Source organism: Podarcis liolepis, assembly GCF_965112155.1.
Source record: "Podarcis liolepis genome assembly, chromosome: 1".
Lineage (NCBI taxonomy): Eukaryota > Metazoa > Chordata > Lepidosauria > Squamata > Lacertidae > Podarcis > Podarcis liolepis.
In genome coordinates this window covers 39,739,472-39,765,850 of record NC_139554.1, presented here as the reverse complement: position 1 = coordinate 39,765,850, position 26,379 = coordinate 39,739,472, and the positions used below count along the sequence as shown (strand labels likewise).

The window sequence follows — 26,379 nt, the reverse complement described above, 5'->3', positions numbered from 1 at the left end:
TCCATTGTGCAATACATCTCTCGATCCAAGCCTAAGCTTGTTAGGGTTTCTTCGCTTCATCTTCTTGCAAGGAATTGGAGAGTATTTCAAATGAAAGGTATGTAAGTCGGGTAGATGAGACTTTGGTAACAATGCGTTTTGTTCCAATTTAAAATATCTAAGTGTTTAGAGGTAATGCTATTCTGTTTGATATTTTTGGGTGAACTTCTGAATTGTATCTAAAGGGGAAAACTGTAATATTTACGAAAAATGAGTTTTCAAAAAATACCGAAGGTGTGTGTTGAAGATGCAGTTCTGTGAAGCTGATTTATCTGTGAAACAAGCCTCACAAAAAGAAAGATAACTTGCACACACGTTCATTTGGTACTTTGTTATGACAAACCAGCCGGTCAATGTAATTGATGGGCTTCCTCTGGGGTGAGAGCAAACCAAGCTTAAAAAAACAGAACAGAACAGAACAGAACAACGCACCCCAGAACAAGACAAGGCCGAGGAAAAGAGCCAAGCTCTAAAAGACAAAGCAAGTCAAGGTTATTTGTAAGCAACTACTCATCACCCAGTCAGATTACCCTTTTCCTAGTGTGCCAAAAGCAGTTTAGCTCAATTAAGTTCCCAGAAATACCGTTAATTAAGCTATTTTTAAAAAAAAAACTAAGTTCAAAAGGGCAAATAAATGCATTTTCACATTTAAAATACCAGCAGTGACATTACTGAACTGAAGCTAATAATGGTGACAATGGGTGAAATTATAAATATAGAATGTCCATTATCTATATAATAGTGGCTTGTACAATTATATAATCTATCTATTCTGTTCCAATATCCACATTAATCCCTATAGGTAAACAAAAATTTCCCCAGTTTAAAGTTCTTCTAGCTGACGGAACATCTTGTCAACCGCATTCAAAAAAAATCTTCCTTCCTCACCTCAGACAGCATATCTAGCATTTTAATTCTCATACAAAGAACAAGATTATAGTGAGGGTAGTATTTAAAACAAAACGTTTAAATGTTTCATACTTTATTAAGAGTAATAATGGATGTCCATTTGTGCCATGATTTGTAGGCAGAGGCCTGTGATTTCTAGGCACAGTTCTGTGTGTGGGTTTCCATGAATTTCCCGATTCGGTGATAAACAGTGGGTTTTTCCAGGGAAAGAAGCGGTAGAAAAAAACTTCTGTTCGTACCCATGCCTGGAAAATATGGGCCTGTACCCAAACTGTGGCACAAATGGAAGTCTGGTTCAGCCCCAAGAGATGAGTGGGTTGTTTCTTCCTCCTTCAAAGTAACTAAATATTTATCCTCATAGAGGCATTTATCCTCACTGAGGCTTCACAGAGTATCTCATATTTTAGCCTTCCTTACAGTTATCTAAACCAGGCTTGAATTTATTTACCTTTTCAGAGAAAACAATTAAAATATAATATGCCCAGAGGCTTGTGCTTTCTCCTCTTCTTCCCCTGTAATTAAGCCATTTTCACACACTACTTCTTTGGCAATTCAGATTACATGTTAACGTTCATGCAATGAGTCAAATTTGAATTTAACAAGCGCATACAACATAAAATTTATCTACCACTTTATTTTAAAAAGCCCAGTTGAAATCACATAATGAACTTACGTAATATATGGACTGAAAAGATTTTTCTTTGACTGTCTTACTATCTGCATGATCCATGGCAGTAAGCCAGTGCCTCAATGATGTTAGCTTTCTTACATGAATGGCGCATTATTTATACCAAACACCATAGTCAACACTCATGCATTTAGTAAGTAAGTAAATAAGTAATCAAGCAAGCAAGCAAGCAAGCAAGCAAAGTATTCTTATGGAAGTAAAGTAGTCCTATGGAAAATTGAGATGGAGAATAAATCTTAAAGTTTGATAATTTAGGTTTCATCGATTTTGGAAATGAAGCAGTGTTGCTTTGTTAATGGGGCTCTTTCCCACAGACTGGTTATGGAAATATTTCTATTGATTCATTAAATAATTAAATTTGTGTTAAACAATTAAATCCAGGTGATTATAAAACGTATTCCAGCTACACATCACAGCAGTAAGACTTTCTTCTAAGGATTTGAGATTAGATGGCAATATAGCCTGATCATTCCAAAATCTGACACAGAGAAAAACTTATTTCTCTAAAATTCGCTTTGTTATAAAAATAGCAGCCCTAATCACATTTTTGTGACTTACAAATACTGTTTTTTAGCTCCCTTTACAGTAACAAAGGGCCAAGGACCACGGACCAAGACTGAGTAGACTTGACAAATACTTCTGAGTTCTTTTTAAATTGAAGGTCGTTTGCAACTTTGCAACTGACACTATAAATTTGAACAGTGCTATGAAAAAGTAAGGGGGATATACATTTGTTCACTTAAAAATATTTTTAATGGATTCTTTTGTTTATTAAATTAATAGATACAGCACTAAAATGTTAGAATAACAGGTGACACTGTTAACAATGGAAGAATTACAGAAATATTACTTTGTAAATTTATATTAGTAATAAAATAAGTCATATAGTCATAAGCACCTTAAAAGAATTAGTAAAACGCACACAGGTATGCAGTTTAACTTATTTTGTTTCAAGTATATTTATACAAACATACAGGAGTGAGACACAATAATTCATGTCCACATGATTAACCAGTAAGGACTGCATAGCTAAGAATACAATTTTCAAAAAGCATCAAATCTTAATAACATGAAACAAAATCATGTGGAAAGCTCAAAAGCAATATGAAATAAAATTAACAAAAAATCAAGAGAGGGAAATTCAAACTGAAATGCATGATGGGCAATTAAGGGCCTATTTTGACAATTCTAAGTGGTCAAGTTTTTAAGGTATGACAGTGAAACCTTAACCTATCTATAAAGGAGTGATAAATGAGGCATTTTGTGTCATTACAGTCCCATAAATCACTTTCTTTAACTGCTGATGGCTTTTATCAGATCTAACCTTTTCAAGCTTCTACTAGAGTGCTAACATTTTCAACTCTGACATATGTGCAGTTTACAAATTCTGCAGCTGATTAACTCTGGACAGAAACTCACTGCCATCATTGTCTTTATTCAAGTGGGGTTAGAGCTTCAGTCTCCAAAATTCACAGACACTCTTACAGCACAACCAAGAGAAACAAAAACAAGAACACTTTAATCCATAGCCATGTCTGTGGAATCCAAAACAAATGTGTTTTTTTGGATCTTCTTAGAGCTGCCACACATCCGCCTCTATTCTGTGGCTATGAACACATTTGGAGTGAAAATGTCAGACTGCTAAAAAGTATGTGGTCCACATTCAAATTTTGTGGCCTGGGTTTCAGTTTAGTGTTACATCAGGAGTTCAGCCATCAATGTGTACACTTTGTTTTAAAAAGACACACTAAATGAAACTGAAAGCTAGCATATTGTTTTTAAACCAAAAGGTTTAAACAATAATACAATTATCTGTTGCTGTTAGTTATTCTGAAGCATCCTATTAAATTCTTACCATATGAATGCATTTATAATGTATGTATTCTAAAAATAATTAAAGAAGTAGGCAATGTACCAAGTCTAATGCACCATCAAATCTAATGCACACCTCAAAATCAGAACCTTGAAACCAAAAAAAGTATTTGCTGGTGAATGTAAATGTGCCATCGACACTAATGCTGACCTTAATTTTCGCAACATAATTTGGCCAAAAAAAGTGAGCATTAGATTCAAGTAAATGCGGTAGCATTAGAAACCTTAATAATAATGCTAAAATATTGAAATACTTTGTGCTAAACAAAGCACTTTGGGAAGAAAATATAAAAAGTAATGTCACCAGAAGAAAATATAAAAAGTAAATGACACCAGAAACAACCAATTGCATTGTAGTCCATATAGTGTTCAGTAAAATATATAAAATCAAGAACTGCCTGCCTGCAGAATGCAGTATGGCCTATCTTTAGTGTAGTTCCAAGGTATGGTCTGAAGTCAGATGAGGCCACTATTTTGCTGAAGCTTTGGTCTAGTCTAAGTCTGGATCATGACCTCAGCCATGCGACCTAGAAACCATGTGGATTCCATGGTGGACAAAAGTTGGGGTATAAATGTAGGAAAATAGATAAATACATTCCAGGTACTGTAATGTTAAGTTTCAACGAAATACAGTCATACCTGAATCTGGAGACACTACAAATGTGTATCAATTTAAATCTGATGCACTTACACAAATTCAAAGCAAAATGTTCACTAAAATTCAGCTAGAAGATGTAATTGATACAGACACTGAAGCTATACTCAAATTTAAGGAGATACTGTCTTTAGTAATATGAGTCATGTTGAAGAAATCCTGATGTTGGTTGTGTGACCACTGGAAGCCTAGTACTTCAGATAGTATTAGTTTTGATAAGAACTAACTACACATCAGACCTAAATAATGAAACCTGAAGAGACAGGCTCAGGCCACACAAATAGGAATGTCCGCAGAAATCCTCCTGCAGCAGATTGCTTCTTTTTGATAAATGACAAACCTCAGAAAAATAGTGGGTGACAACTTTTTTCAGCATCACAGCTAGCACAACCTTGTATTGTCATCTCAGACTGCCCACAACAACAGTGTCTTTATTTCACTAATAATGTCACACACGCAGCTACAACTGAAGATGCAAATCCAGGTACAGCAATGAGCATTTAAGACAAAATAATTTTTCATCATTTACAACAAAAGCATGCGACTTATTGGCGTTGACATCAAAGATGATGCTTTGATAACAAAAATCAATTCAGAAAGAACACATATGCTTTATAATACAGGACTTAAAGAAAAACTTAATATGGCCCAAACTTGCTTTGTATACACTTAAATATTGAAATTTTCATGAATAAATATACCAGAACTGCTGCCCTTGGAACTAGTAATTACTTGGTAATTTCTTACCTCAAAATGCACATTTTTTAATTTACCCATAATTTCTTACCAAGTAATTATGGGTAAATCAAGAAAATGTGCATTTTGAGGTGAAGCAACTGTACAGAGAGTTCTTGTTCCTGGTCAGGCACTGCCAGTTTAGCCCCCGTAAGTGTATATGTGAAATGCAACACTTTATACGTACTTATTTACACTAAACTGCACTTGCAATTCAGTCAGTTTGGAGAGATCCTTTCGCAGCTCTTCACAGCCTTTGGTGAGGAACTTCGTTGGAAGTCCAGGTACATTATGTCAGCCATAGCACTGCTATCTAGATGCTTGTTCACACTCTCAAAAAATTCTAAAGATTCATGAGACAGGACTTGACTAGCAGAAGCCATACTTGCTTTGCTTCAGCAAGGCATGCTCTTCTATATGCTTCGTTATTTCATCTTCAACAATACTTTCCACAAGTTTCCCTGGGACAGAGGTTAAGCTCACTGGCCTGTAATTTTCAGGATCTGCCCTATTTCCCTTTTTAAAAAAATCGGTATAATATTGGCCTCAGGTATGGAGGCTGTTCTTAGGAACAAGTTATATATTTTTGTTAGAAGGTCAGCAGTTTCACCATTGAGTTCTTTGAGAACTCTTGAGTAGATGTTAGCTGGAAAAGGTGATTTGCCAGTTTTTACTTTGTATATTAGGCCTAGAACTTTATCCCTCAGACTCCCCTCCTGCAAAACTTAGTTCAGGCACTGGGATCTTCCCTATATCCTATGTTGTGAAGACAGATACAAATAATTCATTCAATGTCCTTATTCTCCCTGGTCATCCAAAAGTCCAACTGCCTTCCTAGACTGTCTCCTGCTACTAATATATTTAAAGAACCTTTGTCGATCTTCATGTTTATAGCAATGTGTTCCTTAAATTATTTCTTAGCATCCCTTGTTGTTTGCTTGCCCCCACTTTTTTTTTAGCCAAAGTTTGTGTCCCTTTCAGTTTTTTTCATTCAGACAAGAGTTCCATTTTTTTTAAAAGGAAGCTGCCTTGCCTCTAATGGCATCTTTGACTCATTAACCACACTAGCACCCTCTTTGCCAGGCTTTCTCAACCTCGGCCCTCCAGATGTTTTGAGACTACAGTTCCCATCTTCCCTGACCACTGGTCTTGCTAGCTAGGGATCATGGGAGTTGCAGACCAAAAACATCTGGGGGGCCGAGGTTGAGGAAGCCTGCTCTTGGTCCTCATGGTATCTTTCCTGATCTGTAGCATACACACCAGTTTAATTTCTAATATTGCATTTTTAAACAACTCCCAAGCATTTTTGAAAAATTTGACATTCTTGAATTTGCCTTTCAGCTTCATTATTACCAATCTTCTCATTTTGGGGGAAGTTTCCTCTTTTGTAACCCAATGTGACCATGTTGGATTTTCTTTGTAATTGGCTATTTACATGTATATTTAATTTAATAGCACTATGCTCATTGCTCAAAATTGGCTCAACAAAACTTTCCAAATAACTAAAAAGCGGTAAATTCAATTAACTTCAGGAGGATTGTTTTTACCATTTATTGGCCATTTGGAAACAAGTTCTCCATTATTCATGACATAGTCTGGATTAAATATGTCTTCCAGAAACACATATTCTTTACTCACTAAGCAGATCACTCTTCAGGCACAGGTAGGTAACACCTTGTAGTTTAAACATTAAAGATTTAGTATAGACTAAGTGCCAGTAGTCTCCGCACCCCAACATCTTTATACAGCCTATCTTACGCACATTTACTCCGATACATGTCCCTGTAAAGGTAAAGGACCCCTGACGGTTAAGCTCAGTTGCAGACAACTTTGGGGTTGCGGCGCTCATCTCGCTTTACAGGCCGAGGGAACCAGTGTTTGTCCTCAGACAGTTTTTCTGGGTCATTTGGCCAGCATGACTAAGCCGTTTCTGGCGCAACAGAACACCGAAACCAGAGCAGTGCATGGAAACTCTGTTTACCTTCCTGCCAGAGCAGTACCTATTTATCTATGCATGCACTGGCATGCTTTTGAACTGTTAGGTTGACAGGAGCTGGCACTGAGCAACGGGAGCTCACCCTATCGGGGAGATTCAAACCGCCAACCTTCTGATCGGCAAGCCCAAGAGGCACAGTGGTTTAGCGCCACCCGCGTCCCTACATGTCCCTGTATTTCCTAGTAATTCTGTTAGGAGCACAGTCTGAGGCTGTCCATACTATACATTAGTGTCTATTCTGGTTACACTGCCCTCCCAACGATGATGTTTGAAATATGTTAGCCACAATCCATATGTATCCTATAGTTTATTGAGAAATACTGCTGTTTGATGCTTTCCCCCTCAAATGAGCTTCCATCCCAATTGAAAACGTAAGCTATAGTGCAGCTGAGGTGCGTATATTTGAGACAGCCACTGCACATGCACAGGTAACAGTTCTAATGAATAGGTGTTCAGCATGGCGAAATAAATCAGGTAGAGTGCAGTGGGTGAAGACATCTCCACGCACTCTCTGGTGTTTACAGCAATGTAAAAGAGTGACTTTAAAGAGTGGACAAAAATGACCTCACCATGTTTCAAATCACAAATATGGTATGTTACATAGCCTAAGTTTCAAAGATGTCAATAAGGAAGAACCAGATTCAAAATGTTGTAAGATAATACCAATAGGTTCTACCAGGTGTGAGGCAGCAGACCTATGATACTCCATTGCTCTTATTTTACTTTCCTCATCTTCAAAGTAACAAATGGGGGCACAAAGAAATGAAATAAAAGGGGAGATTCTAGCCACAGACCTTCTATGTCAGGTTCCATTGGGCCCTATGTTTACCAATTCCAAGTAAAAATCAGATGTGAATAAATCTGAGACCACTGTTAGTCCATATAAAGACTCTGAAAAATATTTTATTTTATATCTCACACACTATTAGAATTTACCACTAGTGACATCAGGAACTTCTCTTTACTTGTCTTGCAGACATCCCAATGTTTTTTAATATAATCAGTTTCAGATTCTGTCTTTACTGTATGCTTATACAATTTCAGAAGGTTTAATTCTTCAGATTTCCATTAGTTAATTTATTAAGGGAATTTGCATCATAAAATTCTTCCAATACCTGGTCTTCCTTTTTCTTTTTTTGAAAAATTTACTGGATGTCTAATATAGTTAATATTCAGTAGAATGTGAGAATAATTTTTATACAACTCTGATAGTTAGAAAGATAGATAACTCAATTATTAGATCATCTATCAAAATATTCAGATGTGTAAGAGGCTACTAAAAAGATTGATGACTGAGAAAGTCCACTGATTCTCCAGCCATCATATTCATGCATTTGGCTAGACAACATTTTTCGCTTCCTTCACAAGCAAGCTTCATTACCCATCACTCCACTGAAAAGAGTTTATTATGAGGCTGCCATCTTGGGAAGACTATTATTTAGATGATAAATGTTGGAGGGGGGAGTGTGTCTAGCCTTTTTTTAAAGATGAGCTTTGTGACAGATAAAACAAACAGCATCTACATTTCTAATTAACTTAAATTTGGCAGATACAAATACAGGTCAGTAATGCTATAGTATGCTGCTGGAATATCTTCTATCTGAAATTTACTGTTAATTTGTAAAATGTAAATGAACTAATTAGAAGAAAAGCAGGATCGTTTGTGACAAACCACTTCTGTTAGTTCTTTGCTTATTGACATTTATGAGCAACTGAACTTCCTTATTCCGATTTAGGATAATTACCCTTATTCGTTTAATTTAATTTTTTTAAAAAATAAATAATTTAAAACTTCCATTTGGAAAATGCATGCAGAAAAATATTACATGGCATGGAATAAAGAAGGATTTAAAAGTCCCCCCTCAAATTATTATGCTTTAAATGGGGTTTGGAATAGTTATGAATATGTCATTTTGTGTACTACGTTTTAAAATATCCCAAATAATGTAGCTAATGTTTTAAATATAGATTCTTGCCGCATGACTGTATGGCTAGTATGTCCTAAAGTAAGATGATTCTATTTTTGTCAATTACTTTTAACTTATTTCTTTACACACACAGCGAAAGCTTCGTAATTAGATTAGCAAAGCACTCATAAAAATTACACAATGGAAGAGGGAATGTAGCTAGGCCTGAGTTTCAGCAAGCAAAGCAACCTTCTTAAATAATAATTTTAAAAAATGTTTTGGTTCTGTTCAGAAAATGTTTCTACCATTCATATGTAGATAAAGACTCAACAATAACATGTACATTCAAAATGTCAGATGTAAATGTCAATTAAAAATTACAAGGAGTTCTGAAAGGTAAGGTCTGTGGGGGCTGACATTCTTTGACATAGTGGAGTGTCTGTGACCAGGCCTTTGGCAAACATAGCAGGATCTATGCTGTCAGCTCTTATCGTACGTAAGCCTAGATGCTTGTCTAATCTGAATGAGAAATACCAAGGAAATTGGAGCTGATGCCTTGCAGTAATATAGATGGAAGCTGAAAGCGCTCTGTCTGTATTATGGAATAGCCTCCAATGATGCAACAATATTTGAAAGATTAGAGGAAAAATATAAAGAAATATAATTCAAACAATGAAAGATCATAGTACTCTGTTTACTTTTAGAAAAAGCATAGAAAAATAGAACAGCCTCACAAACATTTATAAAAGATTGTCTAAATCTGGTGTACTACTAAAATGCTCAATATGGAAAACATTTTTCCCAAAGTGAAATTTACTAGCTAATGTAATCTTAATTGCACTTTATGTGACTTTATTTTGTGTTGCCACCACTGCTGAATTTTTACTGCAAAGAAAAAGAACACGATCATAAACATACTGTACTGATATCACAAACTTTAGAATTCTGAAGATTAGGCTATTATCCAAATACTAAAAATTTATTCCTTCAGACTAAAGATGCTTTATACTACTTTGGAAAAATTATCTGTTAACAGCAGAATCCTCTGCACAATCTGAAATCCTACTGAATTAAAGGAGACAGTCCCAGGAAAGTATGCATAGGATTGATTGAAAGAAAAATACACAGCTTACACATAAGCTTTAAACAAATATACAACTTTCTGCTCACAAACATTTTACAGGGTTCCTTTGAAGGCCTTTAGGATAACAAGGTTCCTGTGAGAAAATTAAAATTCACTACTTTTTATTGCTCTGCGTACTCGTAATAATTCCTCCCCCACCTGACAATGATAGCCTGAATGAAAAATGACAGTAATTCATGACTCTAAATTCATTCAAGCCCATTTCTGAAACAAGTTAACTAATGCTAGGACAGGCATGGGAGATAAGAGAGGGAGAGAGAATGTGGAATTTGTGAAATTCCATAAGCACTAGAAGGCTTAAGCAATCCTAAGTCCCTGAGTGTTGGAATAAGGTCAAAACCTTTCAGTATTGTACCAGTGTGTCAAAATATGTCAACAAACCATCATACTGCAGGAAGAAGAATGACCTTTCAGTTCTTTGTGTATTGGCTGCCAATGAAGCTTTGGATACTGGGTATGCATGAACAGTTTTCCTAGATGCTTGACAAATGCAACTCCCAAGGTTTCCACTAAGTCCGTTTGTTGAGCCACTGTGTTTCATTTCACCAATACAACTTTTTAAGCCCCTAAACTGCTAGATATTGACATTGTGCTAGGGAAAGGATGTCTTCCTTTTCCAAACATTTCCAAACAATTTAACTTTACCTCAACATATCAACTGATAACATTATTATCAAAATACTCAGTACTGTACATTAAATAACTTTGTCTTCCTCACATCTTTTTGCACATGTGTGATAAATGGTATTTTATAGACGCAAGTTAAAATGGAATTTAAGTTTTACTTTCTTTGAACATTATACTTTTTTATCTTCACCAGGTGCAATTTAGGCTGCAATTCTAAACCCACTTACTTGAGAGTAGGCCCACTGAACATTGTGCGCAGACATGAATTATTTTATTTTTATATGTCTACATCACCCTTCTTCAGAAGATCACAGGGCGGTTTACAATATAAAAGCCCCTAAATATACACCAAATAACAATCCATAGAATGTATAATTAGGCAAAGGCTTGGGAGAAGAGGGTTGTTTTTGCCTTGTGCCTATGTATATGTATAGGACTATGCTATTCTAAGCACACTTAGTATGGAGTACAGGCCACCTTAATCTCAGTGTAACTTCTGAGTGAGCATTTAGGATCACTTGGTATGTGCCATTTTTAGAAAGGAACTTTGGGTGTGTTGATTAGCAATGAACACACTCGGAAAATTTCGAACACTCCTATTAACTAAATAGGAACTTTCCTATTTAATCAATAGGAGTGTATGCAGCGTACTAAAGACATTTAGATTACAATTAAATAGTGAAAGATTTCAGAAGATGGAAGGTTTGCTATTCATATTCAAAGAGTGTAGAATAAATGCTACTCTCATTATGTAGAATTATCATTATTCTAATATCAGTGTCAAAGAAGACATTTTGTTAGTGCCTTCTTCAAACGTAGCAAAGTTACTTCCGATAATAACAGTGTCAAGGTTTCTCCTGGGACTCACTAAAACATAGTCTAGAGACACGACAGCCAGATTTGCAAACAATGGAAATAGTAAACTGACTGCATCCTTACTTACTGTAAGTCATAATTGACAGTGAAGTTACTAATTATTAATTAATCTGTCTCTTGATAGTACTAGTTTACTCATTAGTATATTACAGCAAAATATGCAAGTGCACAGCTTTAGGTTGGAATTCAACTATATAATTAAACCAAATTAGATTTTCATGTACTTTTAATATTTTACCAAACACAGAGCGATTTGTTGCCATCTTACAGAGCAAAAATGCACCCAGGAGTGGCCACAATACAGGGGCAGAGCAAGTGGGCATTGAAACAAATGGCCCTACGTTCCATCCATGACATCTTCACATAAAATGAGCACAGGTAGCAGGGCTACAAAAGAGTCAGTGCTGGAGACTCTTGAGATCTGCTAGGCAGGCTACTGGTCTAACTCAGAATCAATATATCAGCTTTATATATTCAGCACAAGTATCTCTCAAAAGTATCAAACATGGCAGCTTGGTAGGCTAAGATACATTTCTTCTATCAGTGGGGTGTACCTCTGTGAAATAACTGGGGAGAGCCTGGAAGAAGTAAAAGGCAGAAACAGTAGGACACAAAAGGTTTCAGTGTAGCAGTTACTTTGGGATCACAGGCTTGGCAAGAGAGAGGGAGCACGTGTTTGAATGCCTGCAGAAACGAATTTTCAAGGGAAGATTAATAGTTTTAATTTTAATGATAAGCAGGGCTTTTTTCCAGCTGGGGATCACTGGAACTCATCGGCACCTCTTAGGTGGGCACCATTGCTATTGTAAGAGAATAAGGGAAAGTTCATGGCACCTTTTTAAAAAAACAAAAAAAAACAGCATTGATAATAAGTGCCTGCCATTGAAGATGAACAAAGGAACCTTCAGAGGATGGACTTTATCCAATGGTGACTTTGACCGAGTGGAAAGGCCTTTGGCCACTACAAGTTATGGATCCCTGCCACCTACTGCAGCTCTCTGCAATATATCCTATTCTATTTTGGAGGGTACAAAAGTGAGTAGTTGTGTGACCTGACTTGCAAGAACTGAAGTGCTTTCCACAAAGGCAAAGACACCATGGATTTTACCTGAAACATTAAAAGGGTGTGTGTAATATTAAGAGGCCAAATTCAGATCATAGGTAAGGGACATGTTCTTGCACTTCTTTACCCAAGCTGAGGTGGTAAGAGGTTTCTAGTGTTGTGTGCTACAGGCTGCCACACTGAGAACCCCCACCAGTGCTTGATCAGTCCCAAGATGCCTCAGGATCTCAGTCGTTAATACTACAGCAAACATACTATGCTTATGCAATGAAAAATGCCGGGGCCCATAAGCAAGAGCTGCTCAGAGAGGTGGCTGCTTGCCGAGCGGACATCCATTTCATGTCAACATTCTTTCTTTTCTTCCAGACAAATAGCAATAATGTACATATGGCCTACAGTTTAAATAACAAGAAAGAAAGAAAGAAAGAAAGAAAGAAAGAAAGAAAGAAAGAAAGAAAGAGAATCTACCTGTTCCAGTAACTCCAGAACTGGTCATGTAGATAGGCTTGGTGGCTACACTCATCTCCAAAAGAGGCTTTGCTTTCAATCCAATGAATGATATGACCTTCTACAGCTAAATGGAGGAAGGGGGGGAAAATACATTTTTAAAATGAACCCAAACGCTTACAAATTCTTAAAATCACAGTAAATGAATATATCTTAAGAATAATCTAACACAATTTATTGTTATGCAAGGCTTCCTCGGTTTTAAACCGTACTGAAAAACACAGTCACTCAATCTTTTCACAGTGTGCTTGCATCTTTAAGGGTTCAATTATTTATGGGCAGAATAATTGGGTATTATGTCCCCAATGAAGCGTTAGGGGAAATACAGGGACTGTGAAGCTTGCGTGGGAAAGGCAGAAACATGGGCACAATATTGCTGTACCATGTTGTACCACAAGACTGGGAAACCTACGCACCTCCAGATGTTGCTAGAGGTGATATGATAACTATCTTCAAATATCTGAAGGGCTGTTACACGGAAGATGGAACAAGCTTCTTTTCTGCTGCTCTAGAAGTTTGGATCTGAACCAATGGATTCAAGGAAAATTTTTCTGATGGAAGTGGCAGCTTTCCATGTGCGCAAATCTGAATCCCTGCTTGGCTTGGAGCAGCACACTTTTTGGTGTGGTGGGGTACTGCTCTTTTTATAGTTGTTTTTATTAAAGGATTTTCGTGGTTAACAAGGGTACATACAACATCTCTGTTTTCAATTCATAGTGTCCTTTCTACAGGTCAGTTACATTTGGTGTGAGACACTGCTATCACAAGACATTGTGAGGTTGGAGGGGGGTAGTAATTTTTCATTCTTTTTATACTAAAAAAAAATTGTATTTCAAAAGCAAGATGAGATTTTTAAAAAGGTGCATGGGCACAGGTAAACAAATACAAGCATGCAAGCCCACAATGGACCTCAGGTTTCCTTGCACTGAGTGGCACTTATATTTTTCTAAAATGATTTTTAGAATTGCTCTTTTGTGCAATTCTGGCATAGCAAGGGCTAGAAGTCAAGTGCTATGTCAAATCTATGATGTAGTTCTAATTCAGTTGCAAGACCAATGCAGGTGCTTAGCACACCTGCTAAACTTGTATATGCCAAGATTTTTCTGTGTGTATTTTTCATCTGTAACAGCCTGGTCAAATGGACCACTGTGTAGCAACACACAAACACACACACTGCAGCAGTGTTGGGACTTTCAGTAAGTGGGGCACAGCTGAATGTCTTTGACCTAATTACCATTTGCAGGATGCCTCTTTAGCTCCCATGACACAATCTATCATTTGCACCATGGCAGCTAACCTGCATTCGCAACTGGGGCATTAGGAGTGGCACAAAGTCTGACAAATTATGGTTAAAGTTTGTCTCACGGAGGAACAGTATTTTAGCTTTTGCAATGACTAAGGATAAAGCAGATTTTAAAATATTTGTCTCAGGTCAACAACTTACACATTTGAATAAATCCAGATGCTTCTATGACATGTTTCTATAACAGGTTTACTTATGGATCAGGGTCTTAGGTCAGTCTGGGATCTAAGTTTTTTTATCCCTCCCTCCTGCTCCGTAATTATTACAGGCATTGTTTCATTACTGTGAATATGTAACAGAGTGTTATGATTATCCTGTGTCTCCCATAATGCCTTTAAGAACGTTAGCTTTTCAGTATAAACAGATTCACCCACCAAAGCTTAAAAACCTCATGGACTCACCGACTGGCACCTCTAATATGAAATCTGGTGTTTTGTCATAACCTTTTGCACGTAACTGATCTTCAGCTATAAAAAGAATAAATATTATAAACAATAGTATTATTCTTTTAACCAGATAGCAGAATAATTAATTTTCTTTTGAACGGAGGTACAAGAATTACTAATGCACTCATACATATCCTTCTTACGCGTGCAATGCTGTGTCAGATTAAATGAACCTTCTTAGCAAACCTGATACATGAATATAAAAATGCTTCTTTGTCATCTCTGCATTTTTATGTCTTCATTATAAACATCATTAATTCAACCTGTCATACAGTACTTTGTTACTGAAAAATATTCAAAATAAAATATTTTAGTTGATTGGATCTCTCTGAAAGTAACTTTAAGAAATAGCTAGTGTTATCACAATGAAGACATGCTGTACTTTCCGCTCAATTTATACGTTGGGTGGAAATGAGAATAAAATAAAATCATTTAAAAGTTATTATAGGACACAGAAGTTATTCTAGCCTCTTAATTTGCTTCCATGTTGAACTATCTAGCATTGAGCCATCACATTCCAGTGGCACATAGACAGACACAAAGTCCAAGTTCAAACATAATGGGAAATTGTGACTTTTCACTTTGAGGATGAGCTGCGGCAAGCCTCAGGTTCACAAGTTTCACCCAGAGGTGGGTTTAGGTTAGTGCAATTGGTAGTGGGTGCCGTGCTGCAGGGGAGTGTAGATGGAGCATGAGAAACAGGAGGGACATGCTGAATTTTAGCATCACACAGAGTGCTGCTGAAATTTGAGAGCCCAAAGTCTGCCAGTGCTTCACCCTCCCCTTTACTTATATGCAAGGGGATGGAAATTAAAAGCTTTTTTTTTTTTTTGCAGTTTGTACTACACTGAAGTTTCCCATCAGCTGTGAACCTTAATAAAGTATGAACACAGCTGATGGGAAACTTCAGTGTAGTACAAACTGTGTGATGGTACATGTAAACTAATCATTCTCATTTTTCTTCTTTTCTTTTCTGGGAAAACAAACCAGGAAGGGGATAGCTTAGCGCTGTGTCTGAATCTGGGATCACCTTTTTCCTAACAAATCAGTAAGCCAACAGCAAACCATGATTCAAGGCTGACTAGCAACAATAGTTAATCAAAATATGAGAAATCATGAGACCCTGGTTTGTTATGATTCGCTGTGATTGGATAAAATGACACTTTTCTAGATTTAAATGCAACAGGAAACTGTTGCTTGTTTCAAACTGCAGATGGAAGCTTTAACTTTTTACCCTTATGAATGAAGAAGGAGGATGGGATATTCAAGCCTGAGACTCTGGCATTTTCTCAAATTTGTATATTTTACTTGAGGTTTGAAGTGGTACATCTAGTATTCTATCATAGACTAACAGAATTCACCTAATTCTGAAAAGTGCTTTTGATATTTATGAATGCCAATTTTTGAAGAATGCTTAGGAAATAAACTCTTCAAGTATTGTTTCTCAAAGTGGAAGACACACTACAGCAGCTTTCTAGTATTTGAAAATAGTATTCTGTTATGTTCTACTAGTATGCTCAAATCATAACATGTATTGAGCATTGATGTAAACTCCATCAATAATATCTTGATATAAAAAGTATGTAAAATATTTATTTAATTATTATTTTTTAAATGACATTACTACTGTAGTAGGTGGGGGGGTCTCACTTTTGGCTAAGCCTTTCTAGGTGAAAAACAGCAACTTTCTTGCATTGAGTGTTTTCCAATCAACACAACAAAATCCAAAGAGTGAGATCATGCTTTCTAGGGAAGTCCAATGATTATTTAAATACAATGGTACCTCGAGTTAAGTACTTAATTCGTTCCGGAGGTCCGTTCTTAACCTGAAACTGTTCTTAACCTGAAGCACCACTTTAGCTAATGGGGCCTCCCGCTGCCGCCACGCCACTGGAACACGATTTTTGTTCTCATCCTGAAGCAAAGTTCTTAACCTGAAGCACTATATCTGGGTTAGTGGAGTCTGTAACCTGAAGCGTATGTAACCTGAAGCGTATGTAACCTGAGGTACCACTGTAATAAGAACTGCATTAAGCAAGTGTTAACTGCAGAAAAGTAAAGTGATACTTCTACAATGAACAGCAATAATATTCTTATAAAGGTTAACATTTTGCATTGTTAGATTAGAGATAATGCAAGAAGGCTTAATATACTTGTTCAAAAATATGAAGGAATAAACATGCTTCTAAGGAAACCAGTGAATTCCTCCTGTATGGTGGTGGTTGTTTTATTTTTAATACATGAAGCATTATGCAGCTAATATTTCTTATGCTTCCTACTGCGTCTCCTAAGACCTAGATTATGGCTAATATCTCATGACACCAAAAGTAATACAGCAGCTGATATTAAAGCATTTTTCCCAGCTACTTATTCTATAAAATATTAATTGCTAGCTTGTGCCCGTGCAGTATGGGGTATTAGGTAACTGAGTTCCTGCTCAAGTCTAAATCAATAAAAGATAACATGTACCTCATCAATCATTTCTTAGCCTCTCTTTACTATCTAATACAGGATATCTATGGAGACCTCTTTTGGAAAAGCTACTGAGATGTGGAATGTTTAGGTACTAAATTAAAATATAAAATCTTACCTAAAAAAGATATATTTTTCTCCAAAAGCATTTCTTGCAATAAGACTTCATGCTCATGTCCAACTGCACTGATTTTTTTTCCATCAAGGAAGGAAAGGCATAGTGTTTGAAATAAAATTCAGTTTTAGAATTATATGATGCTGAATACAGTTATGCAGCAGTGAATACTGACTACCTTGGTGGAATGATTCCAATTCCCCCCCCCCCCGAAGCCATTTTTAATCCACAAAGTAGAAAGAGAAAGAAGCATTAGTGGGCCACACAAAGAATGCCAATATATTATTTATTTAAAATATATCCTAACCTTAATCCAAAGCTCTGAGGGTAGGTAACAATAACTTTGGCAAAATAAGAAGTCTGTATTAGTTAAAATCCCACATAAATATTTAAGTTTAAATGAGAGCAGGGTTTAATAATTTTCCTGAGCTGAACTTCTGATTCTACTTTGCTTCTGCTATTTGTTTTAACTGTTTTGTTATGCTTTTAAATGGTTGCTTTTATTGCACATTTTAATTATGGGAGTATTAGCACCCAATAGAATTGTTAATGCATATTTTAATTATGTGTTGATTTTTATAGTTGTAAACCACTTAGAAGCCAGCTAGTGGCTCCATTCAAAAGCCAAGCAGACACATTTTGCCCGAGAAACAATCTTCAATAGTACTCCAAATGATATAATCTGAATGGGAGGTAACCAGATCATAAATTACTGTGATCAGGCTATCGCTGTCTAGGAACCGTTGTAGCTAATAAACCAAAAATAGTTGAGAGAAGGCACTCTGTACCACTGCAGACACCTAAGTTTCCAGTGAGTAAGTCGAATCAAAGAGTGTCTCCCAACTACAAACCTGCTCCTTGATTAAGAGTGTGAAAACAGGTTGTCCATCTAATTCCTGAACACAGAAACCACTAGTCACAGAAGTTCAGTCCTCTCACAATTTAGTTTCGATTTATTAGCCCACATCCAACCCATCAAAATGGACAGTGACCAGAGAACAGTTAGAACCTGCATAGTCTCAGATGCCGATGAGAAATACTGCATACTGGGGCTGCCCAACTCCCAAACCCCTTATGACCTCACCCAGGAGTCTCATACAGATATCTCCCAGGGCCATCCTTTCTACCCAATCTTTATGTAGAAATGGAATCACCATAATGCCATGCATTCCATTCCCACACCAAAGAGGCAGCCTAGTAGGATACTGTGCTTCATTGTATTGAAAGCCACTGAGAAATTCAGCAAATAATATGCACCTCTTCTTTCTATACATTCATTTGAAATCTGTTTCGTTATGGAAGTTATCATAGAATATATCTCTGCATTGCTACCAACCTTTGTTATATCGTGATAGAAAAAGCAATTTATAATTATGATTAAACTATCAGCTGATGAATTAACTTCACAGATGTTTTTAAAACATTTTAACTATAAATGGATTTCCCATTCTTATTAATCTCTAATTTCTAGAAGGAATAACAGCTTGAATACAAAAAGAATAAGAAGAAACTGCATCACACAAATATAACATTGGAATAGAAATCATGTACTGCATTAAACTCTAATATAATGACAGAGCCAAAGAAAGAAAATGAATGATCACAAAAAATGTAAGATAAATTCTACGAACAAAATTTATAATGTACCATAAGCAGAAACACTTAGACTTGGCCTACAGTAATACCTGTTATTGATGTATGGCACTGATCATGGGGCAAAACTTGTAAATAACCTCATGAGCCATTTTCTACTCATGCAATCCAGCAGTCTAGTTTCCCGTAAGCAGCCAAACTATTACTGAAAAATAGCCTCCTGGCATTTACAAAGAGGTTGACTTCATTCTTTAGTCCATGCATATATAATTAGATAGTTGTATTTAAAATCAATATGCAATCCTTAGAAGACATTATGCTTTTAAAACCTTAACTTTAAATTGATTTAAAGCTACTTTGTATGCCTTAAAATTAACAACTAAGGCTGCAAGCCTAACCCCACTTCCCTAGGTGTAGGGTTGCAACCCTAACCATGTCTGTTCAGAAGAAAGTACCCGTACTATTCCATTCAACTGGACTTAGTCTCAGGTAAATGAGGTCAGCATTGCAGAGAAATTCAAAAACATATATTCACAAATAATGCCTTCCTACACAGTCTGGGATAATGCAACCTGTCCCATGGATGACAATTTAAAAAACAAACAAACTATTACCATGGTGTTCTGTGAAAACTGATCAGAAATTTTGACGATCTACAATGTGCATAAAATACCATATAGCAAATATCATTTAACTAATCCTATAAACTGCTGCTGTATTAGAGTTTTCTCAAAAGCATTGTTTTTTCACCCTGTGCAATGGTCAGGGCTAGAACAAGATGTAGCTCAGAATGGCTGCACAATCCTGCACTAATGTACCATGCAGATAAAGCAATTTTTGTAGCACAGAAGGAATCTCACTGCCTCCTCTGGGGTTCCCAAAATAAGTTAATGGAAGCAAAGTTTCCTGATAATCTACTCCAGCATCTACCTCTGCAAAACCTCTCCAGAGGCTTGTGAGGATCTTTTGAAACATCTGGGGATGAAGTGCTGTGTGAGGTGGAGGAATTGTTCAAAACAGGACTGGGTGTGAGCCCAGTAACTGACCTTTATGATTGAATAGGGATCTGAATTCTATTACTTAATTTGTGACTTGTGAGCAGGCCCAGGTGCATATTTTGCAACACTGAATTAAATGTTCCTACATATAACCAAGCCATGTAGAACAGTAGATGGGAGGTTTCAGGCATACAGGCAGCTGTGCTGTTCTTCATTAATCTCTCTCAAAGGCACTATGGAAGGAACTTTGCCGCTCTCAAAGAGTTCTCTGAGGTATTTTATTTTTGTTTTATGCAAGTAGGTAGACCTCAGGTCACAGGATCTACTTTGTTTTTAACTAGAACCCCAATATCTAATGCCAGAGCTATGTGCAAAGCAGTAGCTTGCGGGAAGAGCAATGGAGCGGGGCAGAATTAATTACCTACTTCACCCCACTAAGTGCTATGTGGGACTGATTTGCACACACAGTTGTGGAGATGTCGCATTGGCAGAGACCAAAGCCCTGGTGCTCCCTAGCCCTGGATGTTACGTAGTAAGCATCAGGGAGGCGGGGGCAAGTCTCCCTATGGCTACCATGGAACCTTCAAAGAGTAGCAGCTGAAAAAGGCTTAGCATGGTCCCCACAGAGCCTTCATTAGGCACCCCTTCTCTTAGGAAGCAGGATACTGCCCAGTTGCCCAAATGAGGAGATATCCCAGTTGCCCTAGAGAACTGATCTGCAAATTACACTATGGCTTAGCAGGACTGTGTGGGTGTGCAGGTTCCTGGATAGAAGCTCATAGCTGCTTTGCACTTCTCTGCTATGCTGAGCTATGCCAAACTTTGGCTTAGCTTGTCGTCCAAACTGGGGCTTGTGGTTAAGCTCTCTCCTCACTAACCACAAACCGCAACCCACTGGCTAATCATGATATGTGAACCAGGCCATTTTGTGGGGAGAGCCATCCAGAGTACACCTGATATAGGAAACCAGATAGAATTTGCTGAAGTAATCATTCACTTTGATTTTACCATGCTTTGAAAATTACCTGTTTATGTTTTCAATTTGGATTTTTTGAGCTTTTTGGAAAGGTAGTACCAATTTAAAAATTATTATACAAATAAAACTTGGGTGGAGATCTCACCTGGGGCTGGCATACAATTTCTTTACCATCCTAAAACTCAATATTTCCTGATAATATCCAGGGGACAAGTGATATAAAAAGGGACAGCCCCTAGACTGGGGGGAACCTATGGCCCTCCAGTTGCTGTTGGGCTACAATTCTCATCATCCCTGACCACTGCCCATGCTGACTGGGGCTGACCGAGTCCAACAATATCCACAGAGCCTCAAGTTTCCTATCCTTGCTCCAAACAGTAAGAAATTTTTCAGTTTATAGACTTGAACGGAATTACAGGTCTCCTCTTCATTGAAGAACTCAGTTCACCATCATCTTTCAAGTTCAGTGGTGCCTCGCAAGACGAAATTAATCTGTTCCGTGAGTCTCTTCGTCTTGCGGTTTTTTGGTCTTGCGAAGCACGGCTATTAGCGGCTTAGCGGCTATTAGTGGCTTAGCGGCTTTAAGAAAAAGGAAACAAACTCGCAAGAACTCGCAAGACGTTTCGTCTTCCGAAGCAAGACCATAGGGAAATTCGTCTTGCAGAACGACTCAAAAAACGGAAAACTCTTTCGTCTTGCACGTTTTTCGTCTTGCGAGGCATTCGTCTTGCGAGGTACCACTGTACTATGCAGAGTCCTAGTCTGAAGCACTGAGCTCCCATTATAAGGCTTTAGGAAGCTTTCTGTTCATCAGCTATCTTGAACTGTATTTGTCCACTTTGGACAGATGCAAGAACATGCAGATATTGTCACTTTTTCAAATACCCTTTGTCCAATGGAAAATGCAAAGCAGGTAACAATTTTTACAGTACTATGTAAGTTATGACAGCTAATAATTTGATACAAGATTACATATTTCATGTGACCAACAGCAATAGGATTCCATCTAAGCACAGGAAATGTATATCTACTGCACTGACAACTTTCATATGGCATATCTGATGTTAGTTAAACAGTGTAAGAGACAGGGTCTGCAATGACCCTCTTGTAGTTGATTGAATGTAAAAGAGAGGAGTATGATATGTGTTTTGTGAAGCAGAACTTTATGTCAGGTTAAAGCCAGACACGTCTCCTCCACAGAGTCTAAGCTCATCAATTGTGCACCTAAACTTTTACGAGAAAGGATACTGTTTGATGCAGTCCACCAGCGGTCCATAACAATAGTCATTCACAGTACACTGCAGACAAATAAGAAAAGTAGTACAGTGATGGGCAACTGCAGAACTATTACAGTTAAACAGAATCCTAAAAAACAGTAATTACTTTTCTTCATAAGGGCCATCAAAAGCTTTTCAGAGTTAGTCACGGAAAACAAAAATTGCATGCTTTTTATTCTCTATAAAAACAACCCATTAAAAAGCGAAATGCTCTCTTCACAAATATTGCATTGCCATTTATGCATTGCCTGACCTCAGTGATAGATTATGATGACAGTAATTAAATGAGGTTTAAAATCCTTTACACTGCCAGGCAGATAACGGCACAGCCACCAAGAGATGAATACCTGATAGATCTGGTTTGCTAGAATTCTATCTGGAATCTGAGAAGGGTCCCGCAGCATACTGTTTATAAGAGTTTTGGAAGCTGTGGAGGAAGAAGATGATACTGTAAGTGTTGCTGTAAGCATGTCACTAACCAGCTGTCGGGTGGGAGGTGGAGGGAGTGAAACATGCTAAGAAAACACGAATAACATCTGAATGCATTCCGTTTTCAAAACTGATGTAATCCTGCACAGTTTTGTATGCACAATTCACCTAATTCAATAAAATGTAAGCAGTCACAATTGTGCACTTGACTGCCATGATTCAGAAACTAGGTGAGTAATTATAACACTCTTTTAAACATGGAAAATGGTATTACATTACAGTAAAATGATGATGGTGGTGGTGGTGGTGGAAACAAACAAACAAGCATTTAAATTATAATGTTTATATTCTGCTTTTCTTTAAATTTCAAAATGGCTTAAAATTGAAAATGGTAACAAATGAACCACCACCACAAGAAACAAGTTGTCATAGGATTTAAAGATCAACACTACCACTAGTGCAACTAGGTGTCTCCCGAAACAGATGGATACCAACCATTACAATGCTGTACTTGCCTTTCTACATATAAAATGAATGGTGTTAAATTAAGTTTAACTCAGAGTAGACTCATTGAAATGTTAATTTCAATGGGTTAACTTCTGTGGGTCTGCTCTGAGTAAAACTGTGTATCTTCTATGCCCCTTATTCCCTGAAACCTCAGTTTCTGTATCAGTGGTGCCAGGTACACCTCTGTGGAAAGGAAATTCCACAACTTACTGAACATAACACCCAAGAGGGTCTTTTAAATATCTGAGGTATTTGAGGTCTCCCAGCAAAGTTGCATATGGAGGCAAGGAAGGTCCTTTCCTCAAATTTGTTGTTGTTTAGTCGTTTACTCGTGTCCCACTCTTCGTGACCCCATGGACCAGAGCACGCCAGGCACTCCTGTCTTCCACTGCCTCCTGCAGTTTGGTCAAACTCATGTTGGTAGCTTCAAGAACACTGTTCAACCATCTCATCCTCTGCAGTCCCCTTCTCCTTGTGCCCTCAATCTTTCCCAACATCAGGGTCTTTTTCAGGGAGATTTCTCTTCAGGGAGACTCAAATACTAAAGTATAAAACTATAATCCTGTGGAGTCAATCTGTATCAATAGGGAGAAGCTGCAGTAGCTGTTCCATCCCTCCATCTATCTTATGTCCACATACTGATCATATGCAGACATGTGGTGAGATCAGTACCTATTCCTCATATTCACCTTCCTAGAATACGACATGTACCTAAAGCGAAATTTCAACACAGACACCAGAATTTGCTTTTCAAATCCCACTTATCTTTGGAGAAGGCTTTTTATTGGAAAATGCCTTTGAAAAGGGTAGAACAAACAAAAAGTAATACAGAATTAAAATACAGAAAATTGTTTCTCTGTTCATGCCACTGTTTTGCCAAGGCACAAGGGAGACTGATTACAGCATTTATTAAATAAATGTTACCTTAAAATGTCAGGCATTACAGTGAATACAGAAGGTTGAACACCGCCCCTCCCCATTAATCTGACAAAGGGCAGGATATCAATTGACCAAATAAATAAAATGAACACCTATATAATACCAATATAAACTAGCATATAGCTTTAAAAACAGAATGTAATAATTTTGGTACAGTATTTTAAAAGGTGGAACTTATTAAAAATTTTTGCAAGTACTTAGTTGTGGTCAGGGAGAGTTTCAATTATTTTCTTGAAATTATGAACTGACTTGGACCCATGATCATCATCTGACGCCCTTCTACATGTGCCTCCTCTGTGAGAGGTCCAAAAAGTGGCAACATGAGAGTGGGCCTTTTCTGTGGTGGCTTCCTGTTTGTGGAATGCTCTCCCTAGGGCGGCTTGCCTGGCGCCCTCATTACATACCTTTGGTTGCCAGGTGAAAAGGTTTCTCTATAACCAGGCCTTTGGCTGATTAACATTTCCATGGGCATTTACAGTGGATCCTCCGGATACGAATTATGGTAAATTTGTTCTGGGGGGTCCATCGCAACCTGAAAAGTCCGTAGGCAGAGGCGCCGCTTCAGCGCACGGCACGATTGAGCGCTTCTGCGAATGCGCGCACGGCGAAACCCAGAAATATACACTTCCGGGTTTGCCGCGTTCGTAACCCGGACGTTACGTATCCAGAGCGGTACATAACTAGAGGATCCACTGTAGATGTATTTGTGGATGGGAGTTATCGGTTTTCTTTTGTTTTATTATGTATTTTGTGTTATCATTTTATGTTGTGACCTGTCCTGTGATCTTTGGATGAAAGGTGGTATACAAATTTAATAAATAAATAAATAAATAAATAAATAAATAAATAAATTTTACGGAAAACCACAGCAGCTGACTATATTTAATAAACTGAAGCCATCCATTAAACATCAATCCATTTTCTTATGCTGAGCATAAACTACATTACATGTTTCTATTTCCAAATAAATACTGCAAATGCTTAAAATATATTTATTGCCATTAACTTAATTAGGATGCTAAACAATAATTAAACTGAAGCCAGACAGGCTAATCTGTTTTAGGATTAGTATTTCCATAAATTTTTCCTAGGATTCTATATTTTACATTTAATCCACATGTTCATGTAAAAATAGCCAAAGCAAATCAGTACAAAAGAAATATTTTCCTTCCCGCCCCCTTACCAGCATAATTCTGACCACCAAAAGGCAGACAATTTGGGGGGGGGGGGACTATTAGAGCTCTGGTTTAACTTAATCGCCATGGGAAGGAATTTCTTTATTTTCTTTAATTTATATACCATTCTCCATACAAAAATCCCAGTGTGGTTTACATAACAAAAGCATCTGCTCAACAGATATTCTACAAAATACTGCAAAACAAGCAAATCCAGCGCCAGCGGCCCAATACAATACCAATTCACTGAACCTCCCACAAATTCCAGTGTGAAGAGCTCAGTGTTTTGGAGAGGTGAGCCATTGTCGTAGCTGCCTTGCCAATACACTTGTCCAGCTCAGGGTCAATGGAGAAGCTGCTGGTTATGGTGGAGCCAAGGTAGACAAAATCATCTACCACCTCAAGCATGTGGTCACCAATGCTGATGTGTGGAATGCTGGCTGCATCCTGACCCAATATGCCGAACTCTATGCAGTCTTGGGGGAAACGGTTGATGAGGCACTATCTGCCACTAAACCCACTTGGGCCTCAAATGATCAAAGTACGGATGAGAACTGTTATATTGTGAATTGACCAGTTGTAGGAGAATGACACTTCTTGCTCTCATAGCATATTGGGCAAAAATTACCATGTAGTGGATTCTCTCAGCTGAACTGGAAGATTGTTATGGGACACAGGTTACATGTGTGGGATGGGAGTGGACCAAGCTTTTCACCGCTTTTAATGAGAGAGTCAGAGCATATGGAATGCTGCCCCAAATTGCATCCCTGCAGAGAGATCTTCCCTTCCATTTGTCATAACATCATTACCGCATGGACAAACATCATTGCATTGAGACTCCCCATGCCACAATCATGGCAGCCACAATCAAGGACATGAAGAATTACCAGATGAGAGCAGTTATCCATGGCAAAAGCTTTGCTTAGCATTTCAGCGGAGATGAGTAGAATTTGGCATGGGGTTGTGTTTTCATGGTGGCTATAATATATGCCCAAAATGTAAATATTCTATTATTATTATTATTATTATTATTATTATTATTATTATTATTATTGAATAGTGCATTGTCATTTCCTGTGCAATCCCTGTCAAAAAGAGTCACACAGTTCAGGAAAATTTGGGTACACATAT

The 26,379-nt window shown here is 37.5% G+C and overlaps 1 protein-coding gene and 1 long non-coding RNA gene across 6 annotated transcripts in view; both read right to left on the bottom strand.

The window, feature by feature from the left end:
- LOC310710619 overlaps positions 1-26,379 on the bottom strand; it is a 433,355-nt gene that overhangs the window by 65,171 nt on the left and 341,805 nt on the right. The gene's annotated exons all lie outside the window — the stretch shown is intronic.
- CDIN1 (CDAN1 interacting nuclease 1) overlaps positions 1-26,379 on the bottom strand; it is a 118,008-nt gene that overhangs the window by 29,078 nt on the left and 62,551 nt on the right. For 4 of the 5 annotated variants that reach the window (XM_083509915.1, XM_083509918.1, XM_083509916.1 and 1 more), the window contains 5 exons: positions 22,546-22,625; positions 22,170-22,219; positions 17,358-17,425; positions 14,723-14,788; positions 12,980-13,085 (listed from right to left, as the gene is read on the bottom strand). In XM_083509915.1, coding sequence (XP_083366041.1) covers positions 12,980-13,085; positions 14,723-14,788; positions 17,358-17,425; positions 22,170-22,219; positions 22,546-22,625 — 370 coding nt within the window. Of the gene's footprint in view, positions 1-9,813; positions 12,027-12,979; positions 13,086-14,722; positions 14,789-17,357; positions 17,426-22,169; positions 22,220-22,545; positions 22,626-26,379 lie in introns of all 5 variants that reach the window. The other variant, XR_014527694.1, reaches the window with a different exon arrangement.